At 41.0% G+C, this 26863-nt stretch overlaps 1 protein-coding gene across 1 annotated transcript; it reads left to right on the forward strand.

Moving 5' to 3' along the window:
• The first annotated feature begins 3282 nt into the window (after nucleotides 1–3282).
• Nucleotides 3283–25432, forward strand: LOC124113251. The gene is made up of 5 exons (XM_046473538.1): nucleotides 3283–3882; nucleotides 16198–16266; nucleotides 22056–22154; nucleotides 23648–23793; nucleotides 24253–25432. Exons 1-5 carry the CDS (start codon nucleotides 3675–3677, stop codon nucleotides 24295–24297), a joined length of 567 nt encoding a protein of 188 aa, XP_046329494.1. The 5' UTR covers nucleotides 3283–3674; the 3' UTR covers nucleotides 24298–25432.
• The last annotated feature ends 1431 nt before the right edge of the window (nucleotides 25433–26863 follow it).

Genomic DNA, 26863 nt, shown 5'->3' on the forward strand with positions numbered 1-26863 from the left:
ATTTGCAACAAAGTCGTAATAATAGTTTTCACTTTACTTGCCCTTAATACAAGTTTCATTAACACAACATGCTTTCAACAACTCTTTTCACAATACAAGTCTGGCCTCAACAACAATGTCCTCACTACAAAACTGGTCTCACTAACACTGTGTTCAATACATGTCTGATCTTCTCAACACTGTTCACAATACAAGTGTGCCCTCATCAACATTGTTCACAATACAAGTGTGCCTTCATCAACAGTGTTTACAATACAATCGTAGTATAATCAACACTGTTCACATTAAAGCTCTTCCCTCATCAACATTGTTCACAATACAAGTGTCCTCTCGTCAACATTGTTCACAATACAAGTGTCCTCTCGTCAACATTGTTCACAATACAAATGTCCTCTCGTCAACAGTGTTCACAATACCATCATGTTATAATCAACACTGTTTATAATACAAGTGTGCTCTCATCAACATTGTTCACAATACAAGTGTCCTCTCGTCGACATTATTTACAATACCATCATGTTATAATCAACACTGTTCATAATACAATTGTGCTCATATCATCATTGTTCACAATGCAAGTGTGCCCTCATCAACATTGTTCAGAATTCAAGTGGGCCCTTATCAATATTGTTCACTATACAAGTGTGCCCTCGACAACATTGTTCACAATGCAAGTATGGTCTCATCAACATTGTTCACAATACAAGTGTCCTCTCGTCAACATTGTTCACAATACCACCATGGTAGAATCAACAGTGTTCACAATACAAGTGAACCCTCATAACAGTGTTCACAATACAACTCTTCCCCATCATCAGTGTTAACAATACAACTCTTCCCTCATCAACAGTGTTCACAATGCAACTCTTCCCTCACCAACGCTGTTCACAAGACAACTCTTCCCTCATAAACATTGTTCCCAATACAACTCTTCCCTTATCAACACTGTTCACAATACCATCATGGTATAACCAATGTTGTTTTACAATACATCTTTTCCCTTATCATTATTGTTCACAATACCATCATGGTATAATCAACAGTGTTCACAATACAACTCTTCCCTCACCAACAGTGTTCACAATACAACTCTTCCCTCATCAACATTGTTCTCAATACAACTCTTCCCTTATCAACACTGTTCACAATACCATCATGGTATAACCAATGTTGTTTACAATACAACTTTTCCCTTATCATTATTGTTCACAATACCATCATGGTATAATCAACAGTGTTCACAATACCATCATGGTATAACCAATGTTGTTTTACAATACAACTTTTCCCTTATCATTATTGTTCACAATACCATCATGGTATAATCAACAGTGTTCACAATACAACTCTTCCTTTATCAACACTGTTCACAATACCATCATAGTATAATCAACTTTGTTTTCAATACAACTTTTCCCTTATCATTATTGTTCACAATACCATCATGGTATAATCAACATTGTTCACAATACAACTCTTCCCTTATCAACACTGTTCGCAATACCATCATAGTATAATCAACTTTGTTTACATTACAACTCTTCCCTTATCATTATTGTTCAAAATACCATCACAGTATAATCAACTTTACTTACAATACAACTCTTCCCTTATCAACATTGTTCACAATACCATCACAGTATAATCAACTTTGTTTATAATACAACTCTTTCCTCATGGACACTTTTCACAATACCATCATGGTATAATCAATGCCCTCGTCAACATTGTTCACAATACACATGATGGATACTTTGTATGACTGCAATGTTGAGTAAGGTTTAATTTAGAATAGATATACCGAAATACTGATCACTGACATATAATACTATCACCGTAAGTAAATATAAATTACATTCAGCAGAACTAATATAAGATTGTATTATGTCCTTGTTATGTCAGCGCAACGTCCGTGTGCTTCCCTCCCACATTCATCTGACGTAAAGAAATACTGATCAAAGCCTTGTGAAACCAACACCCGCACTCACGCACTTACTTAAAATACCTGTTGTTTGTTTGTTATTTAACGCGGCACTCAACAGTATTCCCGCGATTTGAAGGCGGTGTGTAAATAATCGAATATGGACATATAAACGACATCATGGGTATCCACGCAATTTGAGAACGACACCTGCATCAACCAAATCAACAAACCTGACCACCCATTCCGTTTGCCGCCTCTCACGACATGTTGTTTGCTGTAGACCAATTCCAATGGTTCGATCCCGCCATGGATCCGATGTGTGAAGCCATTTCTCAGTGCCCCACGTCTTCGGGGTGTCGAGCGAACGCTTAACAACTAGGCTACCCCACCTTCCGTTTATATTAGGAAGGGAGGCACGGGTCGTCTTGGGCGCCGCGATTCGCTGTGCAGAGTTACGTCCCTTTGGCACACCAGAAACCTATGATTGTGGTTTCGAATCCCGATACGCCCCTATTATATTTCTAGGTTTGTCAGCACCATACCCGTGCTCGTTGGTTTCACCGAAGTGGTAAACGTCTGAGACATGCATCACTTCGGGCTTTCCTCCCACATTAAGCTGACACGCCGTGATATAACTGGAAAAATGTTGAAAGCGGCGTTAAACCCAACTCACTCACTCACTATATTAGGAAGAGGAAGGAGATGCTGTGCTCGGTGTGACGTTTCCCGCTTGCTTGGGTTTCGTATAGCTGTAGACCGCATAGAAACTGTTATCACCGGACTAAGTTTCATCTGACGTGGTATGCAGTAGGTTGTATATTTCCCATGCAGTCTGCACACGCTTCTACTAAAGCTGTGACCATGTACTACTGTAACAATGAGAGACAGACACTACAGAGTCTGTAACAATCAGATACACTCAGGGCAACAGCTGTGACAATCACTGTAACAATGGGGACAATCGATTATTTTGAAACTGCTGACACAGCTACCGAGCGACGGGACCAGTCCGGCAGACTACACGAGAGTCCATGGCGGTATAGTAAATAATAACACGCTGGTTAATACACACACAACGAAGCTAAGAAGTTAAAAACATTAGTTAAGTGTAAGGAGTAACCGTGACTCCTCGATGTACTGTATGACAGTTTCCACACACACACATTGATTGATAGAACATAAACGGCGTGATTGTAGTGAAAGTGGGCTAAGCTAGCGATGCAAGTATCACCAGAAAAGGGGGTACCTCATACAGGGATGCAGAGCTACTGTGAATCTATATATATTGTGGGCGTCATTTGTGCATGTGGGTGTTGGTATGGAATTCAAGTGAAGGTTTTAGGACAAATCTGGGAAGCAGTGTAATGTTAGTAGGTAATATAAATAACAGCAGATATTGATATGAGTGGTCCGTGGAGGGTTGAAGGCGGATGAACTGCCCTACCCGCTTACCCCGCTTCTGGTGCAGGAACTTTGCGCGGCCAATGAAAAAGGGACAATCTGACGTATGGCGGACGGCCGGGGACGTGGGTGTAGTGGACACTAACTCGTAGGCCTATCCCGGAGCCTCGGGCAATGTGGGAATAAGTTTGAAAGTTGCCAGCACGCTAAGAATCGCGGTGAAGCGTGTCCTATCAACACCTCCAAACTACCAGGATCTGATCATTTTGACACGATGATCCTAAAGCAGATCCGGGAGTAGTGCCTTTATATATCCTGGTCACAGTTGCAGAGGAATCTCCGACTTGAGATGGCAATGTCTGTGATGCACTTTCTCCAGTACTGCATAGTGGTGTTGCTCTGCGCCCTGAGCGTCGCCCTGTGCTGGCCCTTCAAACATAGGACTGGACAGAAGAAACTCACAATGTATGAAAGTGCCAGAGATGCTGACTTTATAGCCAGTACGTCAAACCTTTTAGCGAAACTTCAGCCACATAATCCACATCGGAAAAAGCAAGGTACGTGAAACATTAATTCAAATTGCAGACGTGCGCTTTACAACTGCAGATGGTTTAAGTCATTAAATGCTGCATAGTATAGCTATAAATGCTCTTAAAGAGGCTTTACACTCTGGAAAAGGTAACGCATTACCCTGGGTATTTTGTTAAGGAATGCTTTATCAAATTCTTTCCAAATCGTTACACAATCATCACATCTACTGTGTAAATAATTTAGACACATACTTGTTCATCTCAGAGTGTGTAAACCGATGAAGGGATAGTTATATGTTGGCACGAGGTGCTGATAAAGCTACATTCCACTACCAAGAGACGCAATTGGCCCATTGTCTCATTCTATTGTATTGTATAATTGTACCTCTATTAACAACTACTTGAGAACAGCAGATAATATTGATGCTTGAAAATGCCATCGTTGATTGGAAGTAAAACAGTATGACTTGATTGACAGTTTATGCTTAGAACAGCCGTGCTCAATATCAGATAATCCATTTAAGCGTTTAAGATTCTAAAATTCTGAACCAAATACGACTGTTCTACAATAGAACAAGTATGTATGTATAATAACCCACTTGCAAAATTGCACCATACGTGTTAATTGCTTTTTTAAAACGTTTTAAAGTACGTCGTCAGAAATGTCACAAGGATTCAATTGTCAATGCCATAATACGCAACACTGGCACATATCAAGCGATTGAATTGATTGTTGCTGAACCCAAGGCTAGCTAATTTCTGGAAGTTATGACGTTGAGAAGCCCTGTCCGTTTCAGCGAGTGACAACCGTATGGATTTCATTCAGACTAATGCAGGGGGATTGATTTTTCATTCTAACATTTCAGTGGGTACTTTTATGATAAAGGTCACACTATACTGGAAAATGTGTATGTAAAATACGAAGTGAGATGCGAATCAACGAATTGATTGCAAGTGGGCGTTTCCGTCTCACATCCGAAAATGGCTTCTTGGGTTAAGTACTACAACGCGAAACAAGCAGACATTTTTAAAGATTGGTTGTGTTTATAGTTTCCCCCTCGACAGGTGGATAGTCTTGTAGTTAGATATTCAACTTAGGTTAAGTACATATCATGATGGTTTGTAAAGTGTATTTGTTGTTGGGAGTGGGAATATTAGATCGTGTTTTGTTACGAGAATGGCTACGTTCGTACCAGTAGGACTACTGTAAGAATATAGAATAACTTTGGATTATGTGCGTACAATATATACATCTATCAAACAACCTTAAGTCATCTGGTAAAATTTGAAATGACCTGAAGTGACTTGGAATTGCCTGATATGAAAGAATGGCGAGATAAGTTATCTCTTATACGAAAACACTTTTACCCCTTTGACAAGATGTTGGTGTTAAAAGTTTAGCATCAACGTCGACGGCCTTTGTTGTCGTCTCTACATATAGATTCAACCTCTCATCTTCATCCGTTAGCGCACCTTCCTTCCTACATCCCTAACTACCCACGTTCCCACTGAGCAACTAATCTGACCATCCATTCATCTGTCTTTCCATCCATGTGCCCACCCACCTTCTGTCTATCATTCACCTGCCCATCTATCCATCTACCATCCACCTATCTGTCTATTCATCATCAATCTGCCATCTATCCATCTGTCAATCCACCAATCATTCCATCCATCCATCGGCTCGTCAGCTATCTGTCCATCTATCCATCGATCATCTGCTCAACCTCCCTCTGTCCATCCATCGGCTCGTCAGCTGTCTGTCCATCATCCATCTGATCATCACCCTTTTTCCATCCAGCCCTCTGCCCATCATCTACCTGTCATTCATCCATCTGCTCATAATCTATCTGTCCATCTATTCATCCGTCCATCCATCCATTTGTCCATCACCCTCTGCCCATCCATCCATCGGCTCGTCATTCTCTGTCCATCCATCCATCTACTCACCATCCTCTGTCCATCCATCTATCTACTCACCATTCTCTGTCCATCCATCCATCTACTCACCATTCTCTGTTAATCCATCCATCTACTCACCATCCTCTGCCCATCCATCCATCTACTCACCATTCTCTGTCCATCCATCCATCTACTCACCATCTTCTGTCCATCCATCCATCTACTCACCATTCTCTGTCCATCCATCTACTCACCATCCTCTGTCCATCCATCCATCTGCTCACCATCCTCTGTCCATCCATCCATCTACTCACCATTCCCTGTCCATCCATCTACTCACCATCATCTGTTCATCCATCCATCTGCTCACCATCCTATGTTCATCCATTCATCCAACTGCTCACCATTCTCTGTCCATCCATCTACTCACCATCATCTGTTCATCCATCCATCTGCTCACCATCCTCTGTCCATCTATCCATCTACTCACCATCCTCTGTCCATCCATCCATCTACTCGCCATCCTCTATCCATCCATCCATCTACTCACATCCTCTGTCCATCCATCTACTCACATCCTCTGTCCATCCATCTACTCACCATCATCTGTTCATCCATCCATCTGCTCACCATCCTATGTTCATCCATTCATCCATCTGCTCACCATTCTCTGTCATCCATCTACTCACCATCCTCTGTCCATCCATCCATCTGCTCCCATCCTCTGTCCATCCATCCATCTACTCTCCATCCTGTCCATCCATCCATCTACTCACCATCCTCTGTCCATCCATCCATCTTCTCACCATTCATCTGTCCATCCATCCATCGTCTCATCATTCATCTGTCCATCCATCCATCTTTCTTTCCACCCACCCATCTGCTCATCCATTCATCAGTCCAGCAATCAACTTAACCACCCTTCTGACAAACCATCCACCCATCTCTTCATGCACCTCTTCCTGATCCAACCAATCACTTGTCCATGCACCCACTCTTCAATCCAGCATATGTCCATGCATCCGTCCACCCATGTGTCCATCATTCATGCTGTCTATCACATCATCGGTCCAGCCATTTACCTATCTGCCCATTCATCCACAAAACCTGTCCATCTATATATCGCTGTGCCGACCTTTTGAAAGACGAGTAGACAAATGCACCTATTAGTGCCATTATGAGCTCGCGGCAGTATCTACATTTATCACAGACAACTCCGGTAGCAGTACAACGTTGTAAATACGTTAATGTATCTAATAATCTTTAGATTAGAAGTTACATTTAGTTAGATACCTCTATTTATACATTACATTCATTTAGAATTCAAAACATCCACGCCAGAGAATAATCAGTCTCCACAGACGCAAAAGGCAGAACAGTGATGAAATTTATGTGAATGAATCACTGAAAATCAGAAATGACAATTGGTATTCGCGAAAACAGTGAGCATGTCCTGATCTACGAGTAGTACCCGCCACTTGGTGAAATGTGCTTAAGCCCATGTTTTGTGTTCCTCAACGTAATGTTTCCTTGAAAGTAAAACTCTCACCAACATATTTGCGCGTTGTTGCAGCAGTCGCTTCCGCTGGGTTTTGTTTGTTTGCTGTTTAACGGCGCACTCAGCAATATTCGAGCCATATGGCAGCGGTATGTATGTAATCGAGTCTGGACCAGAGAATCCAGTGATTGATCTCATGACCAACAATCTACGCAATTGGGATACGATGACATGCAGCAACCGAGCATGGATTGCTGAAGACCAATTCTAACCCGGATGTTGAAGGGCATTCCGCAGGGTACTGTGTCGCCATGTTGTTATTGATGTGGCACTGATGATGTTATGTCAGAAAGACTGTAGTTTTCACACACTGATCACGCCAACACCAACCGTCTCATATCCTACTCTCCTTCTTTTGGCTTGGGTGTGTGGACGCCGATATCATTAAGATTGTTGTTCGTGTACACCTTGGCGATTCCAGGAACAAAAAACATCGTAATTGGCGGTTTGAGGCAAGTCGTTGCACCACGTCATACCAATAACCTAGACCGCGTTTGTCACCCCTTCTCCCTCATACCCCCCCCCCCCCCCCCCCCCCTCTCCTACCTCCGCCACACCCATTAACCCTACTCGCTCTTCAATCAGAACCCCTGCCGGCTATTACCACACTCACATGCCCCGGATAATGTCAAATGATATTCACTGCATGACTGAAATCAGAGTCCATGGAAGTAAGTATGCTTGGTGTCACAATACTCTATAGAATATTATTAATTAACTCAGGTACAGATGCACGAACTTATGAAACGTTAGATGTTGCTATTTGTCAAAATCGCTTCACGTATCTCAGCGCATGTACGCTGATGCTTTTGTGGAATCCATACACCTACTCAGTAGTACCGGTAATGATATGTATAAATCAAAACCCAAAGAAGAACCATCAGAAGGGATCATTTTACAGTGATTTATCAGACAATACAGCAGATGCTCGGAAAACGTAAACATGAACAGTGAAACATTTCATCTATTTCACGGCGTGTCAGCTTATATCACGTGGGAGGAAAGGTCGAAGTGATGTAGTTAGCTTGCTGTGTATTTAAGAACATGATATGGTGCTGACAAACGAATACTCTTATCACAATCGCGGCGAAATTGCGATTGAAAACCATTATGAGACGATCAAGACTCGCCAGTGATGACAGAAACTCGACAAAACCGTGATATGTCATTTAACATCCAATATTATACATGACATCAATTGAATCAGCAAACAGTGTAAACTGGTGCAGTGACAGCGCCACATCCTGATTTTCAGGGTCCCTCAGTTATATATAGTCCAACGCATTTTTACGTTTATAACTCCATTAGCGCACACACTTACTTCAAAAAATGCTTATTTAAGAATTAGAACAAAAAACTGTCGTCAAAAATATAAAATCATTGAATGTGTTCAGCGCAATAATGCAAACCGAATAGCTGCCATATTCGTCCACTCCAGTATTAACCAATCAGGAAACTAATAATCCGTGAGTGGGCGTGGCATATATTTTTTTCGGGTTATGGAATATAATTGCAAAAAACTATTTGCATGGTTAGCCAACCAAATGCCTTGGAATCATTTGCAATTAATTTTTAAGGAAAATGAAAATTAACCTATGAGTACGATATTATCTATGCTTTGTTTCTACTAAACATCTATCAAAATACGCTTACCTTAAATTACATACAATCCATTTACTCCTTGTTCCTAAGAAGATAGCTTGAATACGCTTACCACTTATTTTTTATGCAAATTGTGCGAGTGGCGGGTTCTACCGGTAGGGCAGGACATGCTTACCTTATTCGCCAACACCTGACGTCATCACTAATTTTCAGTGATCCATTCATATAATTTTCACAGCGTTATATATTAAGCTTATTATGCAATCAACAAATTCTTTGTCAATACATTATATTTTACAGGCCCACATACATCAAAGTTATAAACGCAATTAATCCTGTTGTCTGAAAGTTAAGCACAGCTTTTTAAGTACTTAAATTCCGTTGTATCGCAGAGTCTTACGCTATTAATTCCTCTTAATACGCTTAATATTCCGTCAATATCGCGGCATATTGCCCCGTATGCGACTAACGTTCGGTGGTCAGCTATATGGTGTCCGAAGTTGATTTAAATAATTAGACTGCATACGGGTTAAATGGTCTCTCATGTCAATGCGCGTCGGTAAACAGCTACTCCATGAGTCAATGGAGGCTGATACATATCTAAAACCCCATGAATTGATCTTCAGCAAGCCATGCTTGTCTTCAGAGGCGACTAACGGGATCGGGGAGTCAGGCTCACTGACTTGGTTGCTGCATGTCATCGTATACCAACTGCGTGGATCGATGCTCATGATGTCAATAACTGGAGTGTCTGGTCCAGACTCGAGTATTTACAGACCGCCGTCATATACGTGGCATATTGCTGAGTGCGGCGTTTGACAACAAACAATTTGAAGTCGTTACATCCTCTTGAAATCAATACATGCTGCTGTATACGTGTATATGTATCCGTCGCGTGATCTTGACATGAATGCAGATGGGTATTTTTACTCTATTTTTACACAGTATACACCCATGTTTGATGATGGCTTAAAAATGAAAGAAAATAGTATGAAATGGTTATTCCATGGTAATGTATTTGATACGGGTATCCTTGCTGTGTTTTTGTCCTTTAGTTAGCGGTGTTTCGGCGACTCGTTTCAGTCTTGTAACGTTTTCATAACGTTTCTAATATTTTGATCAAATCCAATTTCCATGTGTGTACACTTTCTTTTGCAGTTTGTATAAAGCCGTTATGTTCTCTTGAAATTTTTAAAAACCGATTTCTGGTGTACCCCGTCGTGGTATTACCGCAATATTAAAACAAACGGCGTAAAACCCAACTAAGCAATGCAATCGCCATGGCCTCTCGAAGTCAATGCTTGCTGGTATACATCTGTACATCTGGTCTCTAGAAAACAATGAATGCTCTATACCCGAACCCTCTGGGGTCTCTTAAAATGAATGTGAATATGCTCATACGAACGTCTGTCATCGTGTGGCACCTCATAAAGAAAAGCAACAAATCCCTTTCAATAATCTTAAGACATCTCTGCTAAAAGTCCAAAAGGTGAGCGTATCCTGCCCCACCGGTGGTACCCGTCACAAACACATGCAAAGTCAAGTCAATTGTTCACCTGAAAAAAAAACAACCCACGGGAAGATATGGTACAAGTAGAACAGGGAATTACATCGGACATAATTATTGTCAAAGTTAGAAATGTCCTCCACATGTTTACCATAAAATCAAAGCTTTACTGTGGCCTTGAATGTTGGAACCCTGATCAAGCAACTTTGACGCTCTTGGAAATCTTCAAATAGAATAGGTTAAATCTAGGTCATTAGCTAGTATCTGATGTGTTCCCACCAAATACTAGTAGCTATATATACATTTTGACTGACCGACATGTTTCAGTGTTGACGTAAACGTGTTTCGTCAACTAGGCTCATAATAGTAACTAAAGGGAATTCAGGTCGATGCGTTCCTTGTGTCATGTGTGGGATGGCTCAAGGATAAATTAACCAACATCGTCACCTACTCTTACACATTCCACAACGAGGATGACATTTACCTGCAGAGCGAACACCTGTGCCATATTCAATTTCGAATAAGTATAAACGTCTTGTGATTCTTCCTTCACAAAACAATGATGTGTTTTTTTTAGATTCAGCACTAAGCATCCCGCTGTTACACAACGTGGGTCTATTTCTGGAATAATGTCTAAACACCGCGAAGTCGCTAGCTGCCATCAACATCTAGTTTTACTTAACTATTAGAATATATAATACATTCCGCTTGTTTTCTTACATCAGTGGTCTTCATAGCGTTGTGTTTCATTACAACAAACACTTGTTGGTTTACCTTCTTTAATGTCTGCTCGGGTAAGTCACAATAAGAAATGTCAAATATCATATTCACTTTCTCTTGGGTAGATGATTTTGAGATGACTTAATTGTTAACCTGAAGTCGCTACAGGATGTGATTCTCATTGGTTGATTTCCCAACCAGCACCGACCCTTCACATCCGGGTACACAGTAAGCAAATCGTCAAAATTAAAATTTCAACAAGCACTTATTGTGAGCAAACACCTCTGTATCATGTTTATGTGCTGCGGGATGACGTTAATGGCTCCCCGGGGAAGCGCTTGGGAGCTCCAGTACATTAGAGTATGGGCGACCTCACTCACCCAGGGTCCTGATGATACCATCAATCTGCAGCGCTGTCCAATCGCTTGTGCGTCCTGTTTAGGGGGAAGCTATTGTGTCTGGGTGGAACTTGATAATTTGTTTTAGGTATGGATTACAGTGTACCATGTGGTCGTTATCCACTGGCCCTACTCATCCAGGAAGTATGGCATCCTCTCACATTAACACATATGCCTCCCCCGTGCCTGCAGGGTACCGAGTGTCTAACTAAAAGAGTGTTATGAATGGTTTGCCAGCAGCGTACCATGTAGGTTTCGCCGAACTAAACTTACGGGCAAAAGAAAGTATACACCCATGTTTGATGGTGGCTAAAAATGAAACCAACAGGAAATTGTTATCGATGGGGATGTATTTGATTAGTGTGCAAGCATCATATCACAACAGGTCAGCATGTACCATTTAATAACGTTTGTAATTGTTTCGGTCAAATTCAGTTTTCAACAACTGTGCCTCCAGTTGATGTGCATCAAACCCTACACCACTCATCATCAATTAATAAACAACCAATTAAACCACACCTCGAGTATTCACGAGTGTTTTTGTGGCTAATGATAACACGCCATCCGCAAGTCCAAGAGCTTGACCACCTGATTCAATTTAGTCGATTTACTCCAAACGTGGAAGCAGGAGAAGTGCGACCGTGGTGCCCGAAGCAATGTGCCCCGGTACTATAATGTGTATGGTTAGTTCAACAAATGCTTGTTTGTATTTTGATCAATACATAACACTTTCACACAAATATCAAGCATTCTCTATGGCTTACTCACACTCAGTGAGACATATATGCTGCGCTGTCAGAACAGGCTGTGTACGAAGTGGAGCCTCACGTTAATATACAATGTATGTTGATACACAAATTGTGAAAACAGTACAGCATGATTTTTTTGGGACCACAGCATACTGCTGCTGTGCTTCATATTAATCAGTGAGACAATACTTTACGAGAACGCAAAAACGATACAAAAGAATGTTTTTTATATAAAGCAGGAAAAAGACAGTAGATGACGCCACGGTTTGTACATGTTGTCGGTTGTTGGAAGTTAGCTGTGTACCTGGCTGTAGTAGATAAGCCTTATGTTGTCGGTTGTACAAAATAAGCCATACGCAGTCGTCTGTACGACATAAGCCGTCTGTATTCGGCTGTCGACTCAAGCATGAACACACCGACTTTCGAAGCCGTATTGGTAATTAATCGATTTACGGCTATCGATAAAGTAATATGGATAGACGTTATTTCCAGTAAGCTATTTAGGGAAAGAATTCCAATTGCTCCAAATCAAACAATCTGAAATGGAATGAAAGATTCAATTATGTATGAAAGCGAGCGGGCTATAATGCATTGTGACAACAATACTACCCTTTTGTCACACGCTTTCCTACTACCGTCACAACTTATAGGCCGCGCGTAAGAAAGTTATATTGAGACCGAGTTCTGTCTGTGGGCAATATATGTCGCCGATCATTCACTCCGAGACAGAGTGGCCATAAAGGGATATATTGTTTTCGAATTAATCTTTTGTTAAAGACCTTTGGCATTTATTTGAATGCATGAGCACGTTTGTTTATAACCTCCTCCCACGTGCAAACATTTCCCCGAACAAACAATACTTTTGACGGAAAGTTGGTTACTGGCGTTATTCCCACAACATTCCATTCCTTCAATATAACGTGCCCGTGAATATTGTCAATGGTTATTTGACATTTTCCGTCCTGGACGCCGTGAGACCACAGTGGGACTCATTGACGATCATATCTAGGTGATGTAAATATAGAGCGTCTATAATGAGTATGGATCTAACGCAGACTGCCTTCAGAAATGAATTCATATCAAATTACTATTCAGTTTCGGCCTAGAAGGCTGAAAGTCCCCATCAGCTACCAGGGCAGCAGGGACAGCCCCAGCGTCACACACTCATTGCAGACATCAGTTATAGCACTGACCAATGCACAGGAGGGTTATTTTGTATTTCAATTTAACGGTTGTCATATGAAACACTCAGAATAATCCTCTTTAGTGTCCGACCGCCTCCGTGGTCTTGTGGTAGAGCGTCCGCCCGGAGAGCGGAAGGTCCAGGGTTCGATCCCCGGCCGCGTCATACAAAAAGACGTTAAAAGATTGTACTTGTTGTTACCCTGTCTGGCGCTAGGCATTAAGGGGCTAAAACAAGGACTGGTCGGCTCGGAGTCAGTATACAGTGTCTGAGTGGGGTATTCATGTTAAACTGCGGCATGGTATCTCAGTGAGCTAGGACTATAAATCGGCATCAGTCCGGACTAGTACAAGCAGCCACACACACACATACACTCCCCCCCCCCCCCCCCCCCCCTTATCATACACTCACCCTTGTAAATCCTCTCAATTACTCTCGCTATGGCGGTGGATTCACTGTTAATATTATTTGCATGAACATGTTGTGATTGTGTTGGTTTAAATTCACAAGATATTGACTGAAGGCGCCCGCCGAACAATGGTTTTGGTCCTTGGTATGTTGGAACACCTGTGCATGTTGTTTTGTTTTACGCTGCACTCAGCAATATTCCAGCTGTATGACGGCGGTCTGTATATAATCAATCTGGAACAGACAATCCAGTGATTGATATCATGAGCATCGATCCACGCAATTTGGATTCGATGACATGCATCAACCAAGTCAGCAAGCCTAACCACACGATGCCGTTAGTCGCCTCTTAACTTATGACAAGCATAGGCGCCTTTTACGGCAAGCATGATTTGCTGAAGATCTATTCTATCCCGGAGTCACCGGTGCATATACAGTGAGTAGACCATTGCCCGAAACATTGAACGTTTTCTACCCCACAAATTAGTCTATTCAGATGAACACCTCAGTTTGATAGTTGAACTAAGTCTTATATAGACATACATCCAAACCATTTTACAAAATGCAAACCTATTTGCAGATTTAAGATTTCAGTTGAATGAGCTTAAATTCCCAGGAAACAATTGTCGATAAGGTGAAGACTTTAAACACACGGTGTAGTTTTTATGACAGAATTTGAACACGAACAGTGGGAGAAAGTGACTAGGAATGTTCAATCAGAATATTGAGCTGCAAACCTAAGACTGAAGAAAGTTATTAGAAATGTGCCAAATCAGCATCTGTAGCAATCCACCTGCACTTGGGAAACAGAAGAAAGTTATCAGAAAAATGCCAAATCAGCATCTTTAGCTGCAAACAGACATCAAAGTAATAGAAGATGATAAAAACTTCACTTCAGCATCTTCATCTAATCGTAGAGTTTTCTTTCGTAAGTGATCTATTAAATACCAATAAATAATTATCGGAAAATATTTTTATCCAGACGAAATTATACCCTTAGCAATATGAATAGTTACCATCGTTCAAATTTATACACGCTTACTAATATAAAAGAAACTTTTATATGCCATAATCAAATATAACAAAGTGAAAAATACGGCTCATATAAACGTCACATAACTCTTAATATTTCTTGTGTAGCGAGTGTAATCAGATATCATGATCCAGGTAATCGGAACTGTAGGAATGTATGTGAAAGAATGTAGGTTGTCCTTGGGAGAAAGTATTGGGTTCGGCATAGAGGTCTTTATGATCTTTTTATTCAGGAAAGCAACTCAAAGAATCAAAGTTCATTGTATTCCTAGTCGAATGTATGCCATAAAGTCAAACGAACCATTTACCTCAACACAAAGCAACTGCCACTTAGCGCGATCATTATCATACTTTACAATGTGTTTAGGATAGTGTCACCTACGTAGCTGCTGAACATAATGAATACAAACTTTGAAAAACGATGGACAATGACGATGCCAGATGCGCACTGGGTCTACTTTGTCGCACTCAGCCATGCAACTCAACCACTGACAAATCTCAAATATCGCCAAAACCATGTGCCGTGACAGATTTTCAGTGATCCATTCGTACAATTTTCAGCACTAATTTGCGTTTTTCGCCCACTTGAATCTGTTTCGTCGGATTATCGAGACAGGTTATTCTCTGGCGTTGAGATTAATGTTTATTGAGCCTAAGGATAGTTGACTTAGATTTCAATGCGCCTGCTTTGATAAGAGTGTAATGACTATATGATTCTGATACAATAACTGGATTAACCATCGAAAACAGCTTGAAGCATATCCCCATTACATCTACCTCGTCTACAATATATTCAAAAGTAAAGTGTTAGGAATTATCTTCCAGAGACTCCGTGAAGACCCAGGTTAGAATTGGTCTTCCGAAACCAATGCTTGGCTTGTCGACTAACGGGATCGGGTGGTCAGGCTCGCTGACATGGTTGCCGTATTTCATCGTATTCCAGTTTCATAGATTGCTGCTTTCGACGTCAATCACTTGATTGTCTGGTCTGGACTGCATTGTTTTAGACCGCCGTCATATAGCTGGAATATCTCTGAAAACGGCGTTAAGCAACAATTAAACACATCTTCCATATCAATGTCACGAGTGCATATTATCACTATCCAGCCTCTCCAATTTCGTCCATACATTAATCCATGTAAAGACATAACCATAAGCTATCTAATGAGACATTTAAAGACATTGTACTTACTGATGTGAACTCTACCGATATAAACTAGTTGGTACGGAAACTATCAAATGAAAATGAGTCTGATTCTAATATCATTTTTCATATTTTCCAGGACCATTGAAACGCAATTACCAAGAAGCCTTTTCACAACACCAAACACCTATACCAAGACACTCTTCTTGTAAGTACTTTTCTTAATCCTATACACCTGTAACAAGACTCTCTAAAAGTACTTCTCTTAATCCTATACACCTGTAAGAGATCGGTTTGAGGATTGTGTAAGTAGTTCACCAGGTATGTCACCAGGGTCGTCATCATTTCAATCGTGGAAAGTTTCACAATGTGCACTTCAACCGTAAGAGCTCGAGAAAGGTGAAATGCTAAGGGGAAGAAAGCGGCAAATAACACATGGTTATGTCTCACGCATGTATGTTTCAAAGGCTTTTATCAGAGCCACCTCGTATTCCATTTGCATGGAATTTCCTTAGGTGAAATGCGGAGGTTGAGATCGTGCATCTTTATTGTATTCAATTACTTTGGTGTATATTAAGAAATATTTAGCTGATCCATATTGAACCGAGTTTCTATCTCACGTGTACTGAATTGCCTCATCGCATTACAACGTGAGTTTGGTTTAAAGCCGTTTTGAAAAGTATTTAATTGATATCATGGCCTCTCAGCTTGATGTCGAAGAGAAACCCCAGGTCATGCAGACTGAAGGCCGTTTTGAACAACAATTCATTGATATCATGGCCTCTCAGCTTGATGTTTAAGAGAAACCCCAGGTCATGCAGACTGAAGGCCGTTTTGAACAATAATTCATTGATATCATGGCCTCTCAGCTTAATGTTGCAGAGAAACCCAAGGTCATGCAAATTAAACACCGTTACCATTTTGGTGAGTTCACGAGTCTTGGAATGGTGCTCCAAAACAAAGAATCATAATCGGGTAAACCTGACATTCGAACCCACGATCAGCGGGGTCTGAGCTGGCACGACTAAGGGACGCAACTCTGGACAGACAACAGGGGGTCCTAACCAATGTTGATCAGTCTCTAATGTTAATTGTGCATTAATTAAGTGACATTCCGAATACTTCCAATTTTAGCTTCTGTTTAAATAAACAACGTGTTTGGTGTTGCGATGACCCGAATTCGACTCCAAACATGATTATAACGAATGAAACACATTTCTGGCTGGTGTGATATTTTTGAAATAGAAGTAGCGTTAGACCTGAACCCCTCACTTAATTATTATAAAAAGCCGATTCTAAACTGGAAATCAAATTAATAGAAACATACACTTGTGAAACTGGGCGAAAATAATTTGTTTGTCTAACCCATCGGATAACACCTGTCATGAGGTTAGCCCTTCGGTAGTCTACTGCTATAGTTCCACATGGTTATATTCACCATACAGACAAGGGGTAGAATAGGTCTTCAACAACCCTTACTTGCCGTAACAGGTGACTGTGCTTGTCGTAAGAGGCGACAAACGGGATCGGGGGTGTTCAGGCTCGCTGACTTGGTTGATACATGTCATCGTATCCCAATTGCATTGATCGATGCTCATGATGTCAACCACTTTATTGTCTGGACCAGACTCGATTATTTACAGACCGCTGTCATATAGCTGGAAAATTGCTGAGTGCAGCGTTAAACAACAAACAAACAAAACAAACAAAAACACAGAGGATGACGTCATACTGATGATGGATTTGATAACACGATATAATCGATATCACAATGTCTACTGTGTCTTACTTGTTGTTTTGAAGACATCTTTGAGAAATCGTCAAGCTGCTCGCTAAAAAATACATCCAGCTATTTACGTAAAGGAGATTAAAAAAGATTCAATGATTTTGAAGTAACACAGTGAAGTATTGTTCAAAATCACACTGTACAAACAGTCTACTTTAACTTCAGTGCCATAACCGTTGCGGCGCTTCTGATGCGTTCCGCTGCTGTTTTTAATTGTTAGTGTCATTGTAACCGATTGCATGTGTTTGTGACGGATGACACCGGTGGGGCAGGATACGCTCACCTTTTCGCAAACACCTTGTATCATCACTATTCGATAGTGATTTATAAACCTATATTTATGATATAGTCGCAATCCCAGTGGGTATTTCTTATGATTATGGAAACTTTAAGGGTTTTGTCTCTTTTATTTGAATATAATGTTTTGAAAGAGGTGAGGTGAGGTGAAATGGGGTTTAACGTCGCGTCCAAGATTATTGCACTTATTAAGGACGTGCATGTACGTGTGTGTGTTTGTGTGGCTGCTTGTACTAGTCCGGACTGATGCCGATTTATAGTGCTAGCTCACTGAGATACCATGCCGCAGTTTAACATGAATACCCCACTAAGACACAGTATACTCACTCCGAGCCGACCAGTCCTTGTTTTAGCCCCTTAATGCCGAGCGCCAGACAGGGTAACAACAAGTACCATCTTTTAACGTCTTTTGGTATGACGCGGCCGGGGATCGAACCCCGGACCTTCCGCTCTCCGAGCGGACGCTCTACCACAAGACCACGGAGGCGGTCTGTTTTGAAAGAAAATACAATACTCTAACATTTGTTTCCAATAGAACTATCCGGATTCTTATTATCCAAATGTTACCCAACCATAACACATAAGTATCAATATTTTCATCATCAAGTTAAACAACACTTTTTTGTAACAGGGAGTAACAATATATATGAACGCTCTAATAAAAACCCAATACGCTAGTAATGATCAAACCGTGGCAAAAATAAATTGTTTTGGGAGTAACACAGTTAAGTATTGTACAAACACACAATGTGTAGACAAACAGTCATGTACTTTTACTTCAGTTACAGACCGGATGCATCCACTTAAGTCGTTATGCGGACTGCGTGTTCGCACATTCAGATGTAGTTTTGGGCTGCTTTGTCATTGAAATACGACTCGCACGTCTTTGGCATGAACATTTGAATAAACATTCCTCCATTGTCCTATTGATTTTATTATTTTCTCTTTGACAGAATGTTAGCATTGAGAAATGCATGCTGTTGACAGACATTATTCCCCACCCCCGCATCGTGAAGGATTTGGTGAATGGAAATTGCCTTTTCTTTTCAGGACAATTATCACATTGTAGATTACCGCTCCTATGAATGGGAATGGTTTGTTCACCTAAATGGCAATACACTGCCTCGTATTGACATGACAAACACGACGTTGGGCCCTCTCCATACCACGTTCTAATGTGTCGTATTTTAGCATATCGGCGAATGTGCTCATCCACAGAATGAAAGTATTTTCTGAAAATATATAGCTGAGAGTAAGTCTGTGTTATTCACAGAGGCTGCAATGTCGGCACCATGGTTTAATGCAGTGAATCGGGTCTATATAGACACACTCTTTGTCTTTGAGTGTTTTTTTGCTATGGAGCCATGTAACTTGGGATTCAACGCCATTTTGAACAGTTTTTAACTTTTATAAAGGCGTGTCAACTTAATAGTGGGGTCTGTCGTTGAAGTTATGAGAAACAGAGGATTATTCCCCGGGCGAATTTGGATTTGAACCCATGGCTAGCAGATCCTGGCAGCAAAGGGGAGCAACTCTACATAGCGATACCAACCAGCATGCCATAGGTCATTTCTTTGGCTGAACATGATAACTGTATTAGTTTGAAATAAAAAAGAGAATATATTTCCATAATTATAAGAATAGTAATCATACCAAGTGTTTGCGAAACGACGAGCGTATCCTGCCCCACCGTTGGCACCCGTCAGAAACACATGCACAGGAAAGTCAAGTTTCACCTAAAGAAAACCCCACGAGAACATATAATCAATAACATATTAGTCAAAGTAGGAAATTTCTTCTTTGGGAGGCATTTAGAAGTTGGAGTACTAAGAAAGGATAAGATATATGGATGAAGGAGTTCCTTATTACAATAAGAAATTACAAGAAATGTCGTCCAAACGCAAGGAAACATTGGTGTGGGCGCCCACAGTAGTGGCAGTCATCTGATCCTCCACGTGCCTAGAATTTTATCGCAGTATCACTTACAATACGATATAATCCTAGTCCTAGTTCTCATAGATGATAGGGTATCAGGAAGTAGCATCAGGTCACTACAAATGGTTTCTTTCTGAATAGTATTTCTAAATGGATTTACCTTGTATTTTTACTCTAAAACATCCACAATTTGATTCTCTGTTGCTGTTTTTTTCCATTATTGTGTGTGTATGGTTATGACCGCATACACAAGAGTGTAATTTTGTAACATAGGTGCATGAGTATAGAGTTCCTTTGCCATGAATATGTTTACCATGTAATTAATTGTGGTATCGATCGGATACAACTAGTGAGAACATACATGTTATGCGATACCAACTAGCTGAAGCATATTGCATAACGCTATCCTTAAAAGGCTTCCTGGTGTGGGAAGGTTTATGTGAACAAACATGGCAATTTATTTGGCTCTATTCTGATCCGTTACGTTCTAACGTGTTGATTAGTTGGTTTGTTGTTTTACGCCGCACTATTCCAGCTATATGACGGCGGTTTGTAAATAATCGAGTCTGGATCAGACAAGCTAGTGATTGATATCATGGACATCGATCCGCGCAATAGGGATCGATAACATGCATCAACCAAGTCAGCGAGCCTGACCACCCTATCCCGTTTGTCGCCTTTTACGGCAAGCATAGGTTGCTGAAGACCTATTCTACCCCGGATCTTCACGGGTCGTCCACTGACCAGACAATCATAATAATGCAGAATGATGTTCTTTTCCCCCCTTGCCGTTGCTGTTACTTTATTGTATAACCACAGAAAATTCACAAAAAAATGGAAATCCCCTACCTATATAATGGTTTAGTGTTATTTTTTTTTGGCACTTACGTGTTTTTATAATGACCTTTTTTATTTTAGTGTTGACAATCTACATTAATAGATGTGATCTGTAATTTCCTTTGCATGTACATCGTGAAACACGATAACAAAATATTATTCCCCTCCCCAAAATGAATGTGCAGTTCACTCAGGCACTGTTTTCATACGTGATTTCTTTTGTTGCTTGAATAAGTGACAATGTGCCCGAAGCTTCGATTATTTTAAGAATGACATGTTATCTATGTGATAAAAAGATTATTATATCAAAGGTTGGCATAATGCTATTATGTTCCCAATATATATACGAAAAGGAACTCTCTATAAAGACCCGTGTAGATCCGGGGTAGAATAGGTCTTCAGCAACCCATGCTTGCCGTAAAAGGCGACTATGCTTGTCGTAAGAGGCGACTAACGGGATCGGGTGGTCAGGCTCGCTGACTTGGTTGATGCATGTCATCGATCCCAATTGCGTGGATCGATGCTCATGATGTCAATCACTGGATTGTCTTGTCCAGATTCGATTATTTACAGACCGCCGTCATATAGCTGGAATATTGCTGAGTGCGGCGTGAAACAACAAACCAACCAACCAACTCTATAAAACACTGAACTCTATGAACCAGTGTACGATGATTTACAGTTGTACATCAAATGTTTCCACGCAAAGTAACTTAATACGACGATCTGAGTGTATATGATGAAAACGCTTTCATATTTTTGTTAGACATGGTGTAGATTTCAAATCATGAAAAATGTGATACTACATTATTTCAAAGAACAATTGCGACAGTGCAAAAGTTTAAAATTTCAAAGCATCATCACCATGCTTAATAAAAATGAGATGTTTTAAATAGCAGAATGGAGCACATTGAATAGATACATTATACCCGCGACGATGTTATAGGATGTATAGCCAATGAATTAATTTTTTTCATCTTTTGTTTGTTACATTCAATAGATGAAAACAATTATGCTGTGTCGTCAAGTTCAATGATGATAAGGCTGTGACTGACTCTAATTCAATACTTTATAAACGAAGTATTTGATGCAATATTATTCCGACAGGACAAAATAATTTGGATGTTTTTTCACTGTTTCAGGTCACCACACTTCGTCTTACATGTCCGCGTTCGCCAACACAGACGCTATCCCAGTGTATCGCGGGCATCCACAGAGAAAGGATACCTACAAGCGTGATGGTAAATGCATTATTTGACACTCCATTTAATTATTTAACATTTCGTTTTCACATGGCATGAGACATAAAATTCAAATGATGAAAGCTGCAACATCTTTAGAGCTCTTACTACAACACGTACACTAACGACCAACTAGGACGCCGTCATCCTACATCTACTAGTCCCTCGCTGTTACACGTAGTCTCGTTACCAACTATGACCCCGTCATCCTACATCTACTAGTCCCTCGCTGTTACACGTAGTCTCACGACTAACTAGGACCCCGTCATCCTACATCTACTAGTCCCTCGCTATCACACGTAGTCTCGTTACAACTAGGACCCCGTCATCCTACATCTACTGGTCCCTCGCTATTACACGTAGTCTAACGACCAACTAGGACCCCGTCATCCTACATCTACTAGTCCCTCGCTGTTACACGTAGTCTCGTTACCAACTATGACCCCGTCATCCTACATCTACTAGTCCCTCGCTGTTACACGTAGTCTCACGACCAACTAGGACCCCGTCATCCTACATCTACTGGTCCCTCGCTATCACACGGAGTCTAACGACCAACTAGGACCCTATCATCCTACATCTACTAGTCCCTCGCTATTACACGTAGTCTCGTTACAACTAGGACCCCGTCATCCTACATCTACTAGTCCCTCGCTGTTACACGTAGTCTCACGACCAACTAGGACCACGGCATCCTACATCTACTAGTCCCTCGCTATTACACGTAGTCTCGTTACAACTAGGACCCCGTCATCCTACATTTACTAGTCCCTCGCTATCACACGTAGTCTCACGACCAACTAGGACCCCGTCATCCTACATCTACTAGTCCCTAACCATCACAAGTAGTCTAACGACCAACTAGGACCCCGTCATCCTACATCTACTGGTCCCTCGCTATTACACGTAGTCTAACGACCAGCTAGGACCCCGTCATCCTACATCTACTAGTCCCTCGCTATCACACGTAGTCTCGTTACCAACTAGGACCCCGTCATCCTTCATCTACTAGTCCCTCACTATTACACGTAGTCTCGTTACCAACTAGGACCCCGTCATGCTATATCTACTAGTCCCTCGCTATTACGCGTAGTCTCGTTACCAACTAGGACCCCGTCATCCTACATCTACTAGTCCATCGCTATTACACGTAGTCTGGTTACCAACTAGGACCCCGTCATCCTACATCTACTAGTCCATCGCTGTTACATGTAGTCTCACGACCAACTAGGACCCCGTCATCCTACATCTTCTAGTCCATCGCTATCCTACGTAGTCTGGTTACCAACTGGGACACCGCCATCCTGAAACAACCGCTGGTCCGTCCCTATGACAAGTAGGCACATGACCAAGTATGACCCCGTCAACCCATACCACCCCTTAACTTTATTAATTTCAGTTGAAAAGAGTCAAAGCCACTATATTTGTTCAATTAACTGTTGCCTTTTAGGTAACATTTGTAGCTTCTCTAGAAACTGCTATTTGTGTTACAGCATGCGAGCTCGAGGATGGCACGAAGTTAATACAGTGCAAATCGAACAAGTCCCAGTGTATTTATGACCACATGATCTGTGACGACCACAAGGACTGTGACGGGGGAGAGGATGAAGACGCGGGGTCGTGCTTGCTCAGGATCTGGGTAGGCTATTTGTTTACCTTTGTTCTGTACAATATCCAGTCTCGCTCGCTCGGAATATTGGTAGGCCAGATAACTCATCCACTTTGCTTGCAAGGTATCAGGGTAGATTAGATATTTTAATGGATTGCTGTACCATCTACCTTTTTGTTTACTTTGAATATGGACAGGCTAGAGCTTTATCAGTTTACCGCCAACCCCACCTCCTTTCGCCCTCCTGGGGTTCTGGGTTACCTCGCTATTTGATACGGAAAAATGTGAACACAAACGTTTGGTGTTTCTGGTATAATCAAGGCGTTGAACTCGACGAATGTCCATATGTAGGACAACATTATCACGTTTAGTGCTATACGAGTGTCCATACGAAGGACATTATCACGTTCACTGCTATAAGGAAAAATAGTAAGGTAAAGAGTGGATAATAACTTGTCCTCAATGATGATGTCTGCCTTTTCCCTTCAGGTTCTCAAATGGATGAAGAGGGTTGAGAAGGCTATAAAACAGTAATGGCATTTCCCTTTGCTACACAACGCTCTCCTCACTGACCCATACCCTCCAAGGCTTCGACATGGGTTGATTAAATATGCATATTTTCTTTGCTGAAGTTTTAACTATATGCAACCTTATGCTCAGTGAACTCCAGGACGAGTGAGCCAAGTCTTCTGTGTGAGGCTCAGTCAAAGCATATCGCCATAGCTTTCCAGTGTGGAACATCAGAGAGTGCAGCGCCCAGCCAATGTATTGCCAAGGACGTTGCATGGCATGAACAATAACAAGGTATGGTTTGACGACGCAACAATGATGGGGACGACGTTGCAACAACTGAAACAGTGAAGAAGCGGCGGCAGCAGCAACAGCATCAGTGATCAAGACGTCTGTCTTAGGAACGCGAAGACATTGTCTAATGTGCATTTTGTTTCGGAAAATGCGTTCATTCCCTTGTCGTATTGTGTCATGCATCATTTCAGTGACTGCTGATATTTTACATAATCAGTAAGAAAGATGTCTGATGATGTAAAGACGTATTCCATTGCCATTTACGAAGGGTTAGGAACATAACGGCAAGCGTTGTTCACCCTTGCATGGGGATGCACATCATTGGGTGGTATAGTTGTTACGACACACACTGTGACCTGAAGCTATGTAATAGTGTACCTAGTAGCCAGCCACGACGGCCAATGGAATCCCAAGGGGTACACATCCGTCACATGGTGTAGAATGGACCGAATGGACCGAAGTCTACCAAAAGTATTCTTTTTACCTTTATATTATTATTGCCTCGTAATGCATAATGCGCCGTAATAAATTGTGGTACTGAAAATACACAACTGACAAGTCGTGAATTTACTGTAAAGATTTGTTAACATGTAACATATTTGCTGTACAAAATAGTTGACTATGGATAATACACAATATACACCTGAAAAATAGCTTATAATAAAAGTGACAAAACACTTTCCATAGCCACAAGAAATATCTGTTAAAAGCAAAGTCGATTGAAAGAATCTGAATGTAAATCGTATCTTTTATTAATAATTTTATTTTCGGACGAAATACTTTTGTTTTTATGTCTTTTTTAACTCTTTGTTTTTAAGGCATTTAGAGTGAGTGAGTGAGTGAGTATGGTTTTACGCCGCTTTTAGCAATATTCCAGCAATATCACGGCGGGGGACACCAGAAATGGGCTTCACACATTGTACCCATGTCGGGAATCGAACCCGGGTCTTCGACGTGACGAGCAAACGCTTTAACCACTAGGCTACCCGACCGCCCCTAAGGCATTTAGAAGTGATACACATAAGGAAGAGGATTTATGGATGTCAACTTCTTTTTTATGGGGAACACAACGTTTTGGAGTATATATTTACTCCTTCGTCGGGGAGTTTTTGTTTACGAAGTAGCATACTCACTGAAACACAGATACTGAAATCAATCAATTGTATAATGAAATGTTTCGTTATTTGACTATAGTTATGTGGATACCCTTTACATAGCTTCCTCTGCGTCTTCGCATTACGTGATATGCGAAAATCAGGAGGAACATACAGTGTCCTGTGTTTTCGTCAAGTTTTGGTGGTATCAGGTATTTCAGATACACGTGTTGCATTGAATGTACTCGTATGTCCAAACGGTCGACTTTTTAATGACGAATGTACAGCTTGTACCACCACCAACCAGTCGCCCTTGTGGCCTCGTGTACTACTTAGTGTTGTAAACGCTTTGTGTGGTATTTGCCGGACTACATTCTAATAATAATAATGCAATCTTTGCTTGTTTTTCAGTTCCTGTTTGTACAAACGGTGAAATATATTGTTATCGTTTCTTTTTAGCCTATCGTGTTTGAAATATATTTAACATGTTTCATCAAGTTATCATTATGAGATTATTTAAGATTATTTTGTTTAGACTTTGTTCTGAATAAAGTTATTTTGATTACTAAACAATGTTGTTTTGGGGTCACGACATGATTTCTAAGGTGAGTGAGTTGGATTTAACGCCGATTAAACAGTATATAATTTCAGTTTCACGGCGTGTTAGCTTAATATGGAAGGAAAGCCTAAAGTGATGCAGGTCTCAGATGCTGATGCTAGATGCTGATTTAAGGAAGTGACTGCCCATCTCGATTGTCCGACGAACAGATTCTATTGGGTGCAATTATATAAATGGATCACTGGAAATGAGTGATGACATCTGGTGTTCGCAAAAATGGTACGCACGTCCTCCTGTCCTACCCAAGTTTCGTATTCAAAGAGCATATCAAGCATGGCATTTCGAACTTATACAAAGGTTCACATGTAGACACGTGTGGACACTTAACTGATAAACTGACATTAAACTGATAAAATGACACTAAACTGCTTCCAGTTTGGGCACAGGAACCACTGGATCTTTCAAACAAATATCTTTACTTTTTCCAAAAAAATGGTCCAATGGTTTTAGCGCAGACGCCCTTTGAATGAAAGCGATATGTTTCCAACCACTTTGAACACCGATAAACATTCAAGGATTATTTTCGTTGCAGAAATAGTTGCTTGGTCCGTGTCTTGACGTCTTTAAACAGGTGACATGATGT

The sequence above is a fragment of the Haliotis rufescens genome, unplaced genomic scaffold (genome assembly GCF_023055435.1).
Source record: "Haliotis rufescens isolate VD_foot unplaced genomic scaffold, xgHalRufe1.0.p SCAF_5, whole genome shotgun sequence".
Taxonomy (NCBI): domain Eukaryota; kingdom Metazoa; phylum Mollusca; class Gastropoda; order Lepetellida; family Haliotidae; genus Haliotis; species Haliotis rufescens.

Coding starts and splice junctions, on each gene's coding strand:
- LOC124113251 (XM_046473538.1), top strand. CDS start 3,675: ATGGCAATGTCTGTGATGCACTTTCTCCAGTACTGCATAGTGGTGTTG. Junction 16,267..22,055: donor TATACCAAGACACTCTTCTT/GTAAGTACTTTT, acceptor TCACTGTTTCAG/GTCACCACACTTCGTCTTAC. Junction 23,794..24,252: donor CGTGCTTGCTCAGGATCTGG/GTAGGCTATTTG, acceptor TTTTCCCTTCAG/GTTCTCAAATGGATGAAGAG.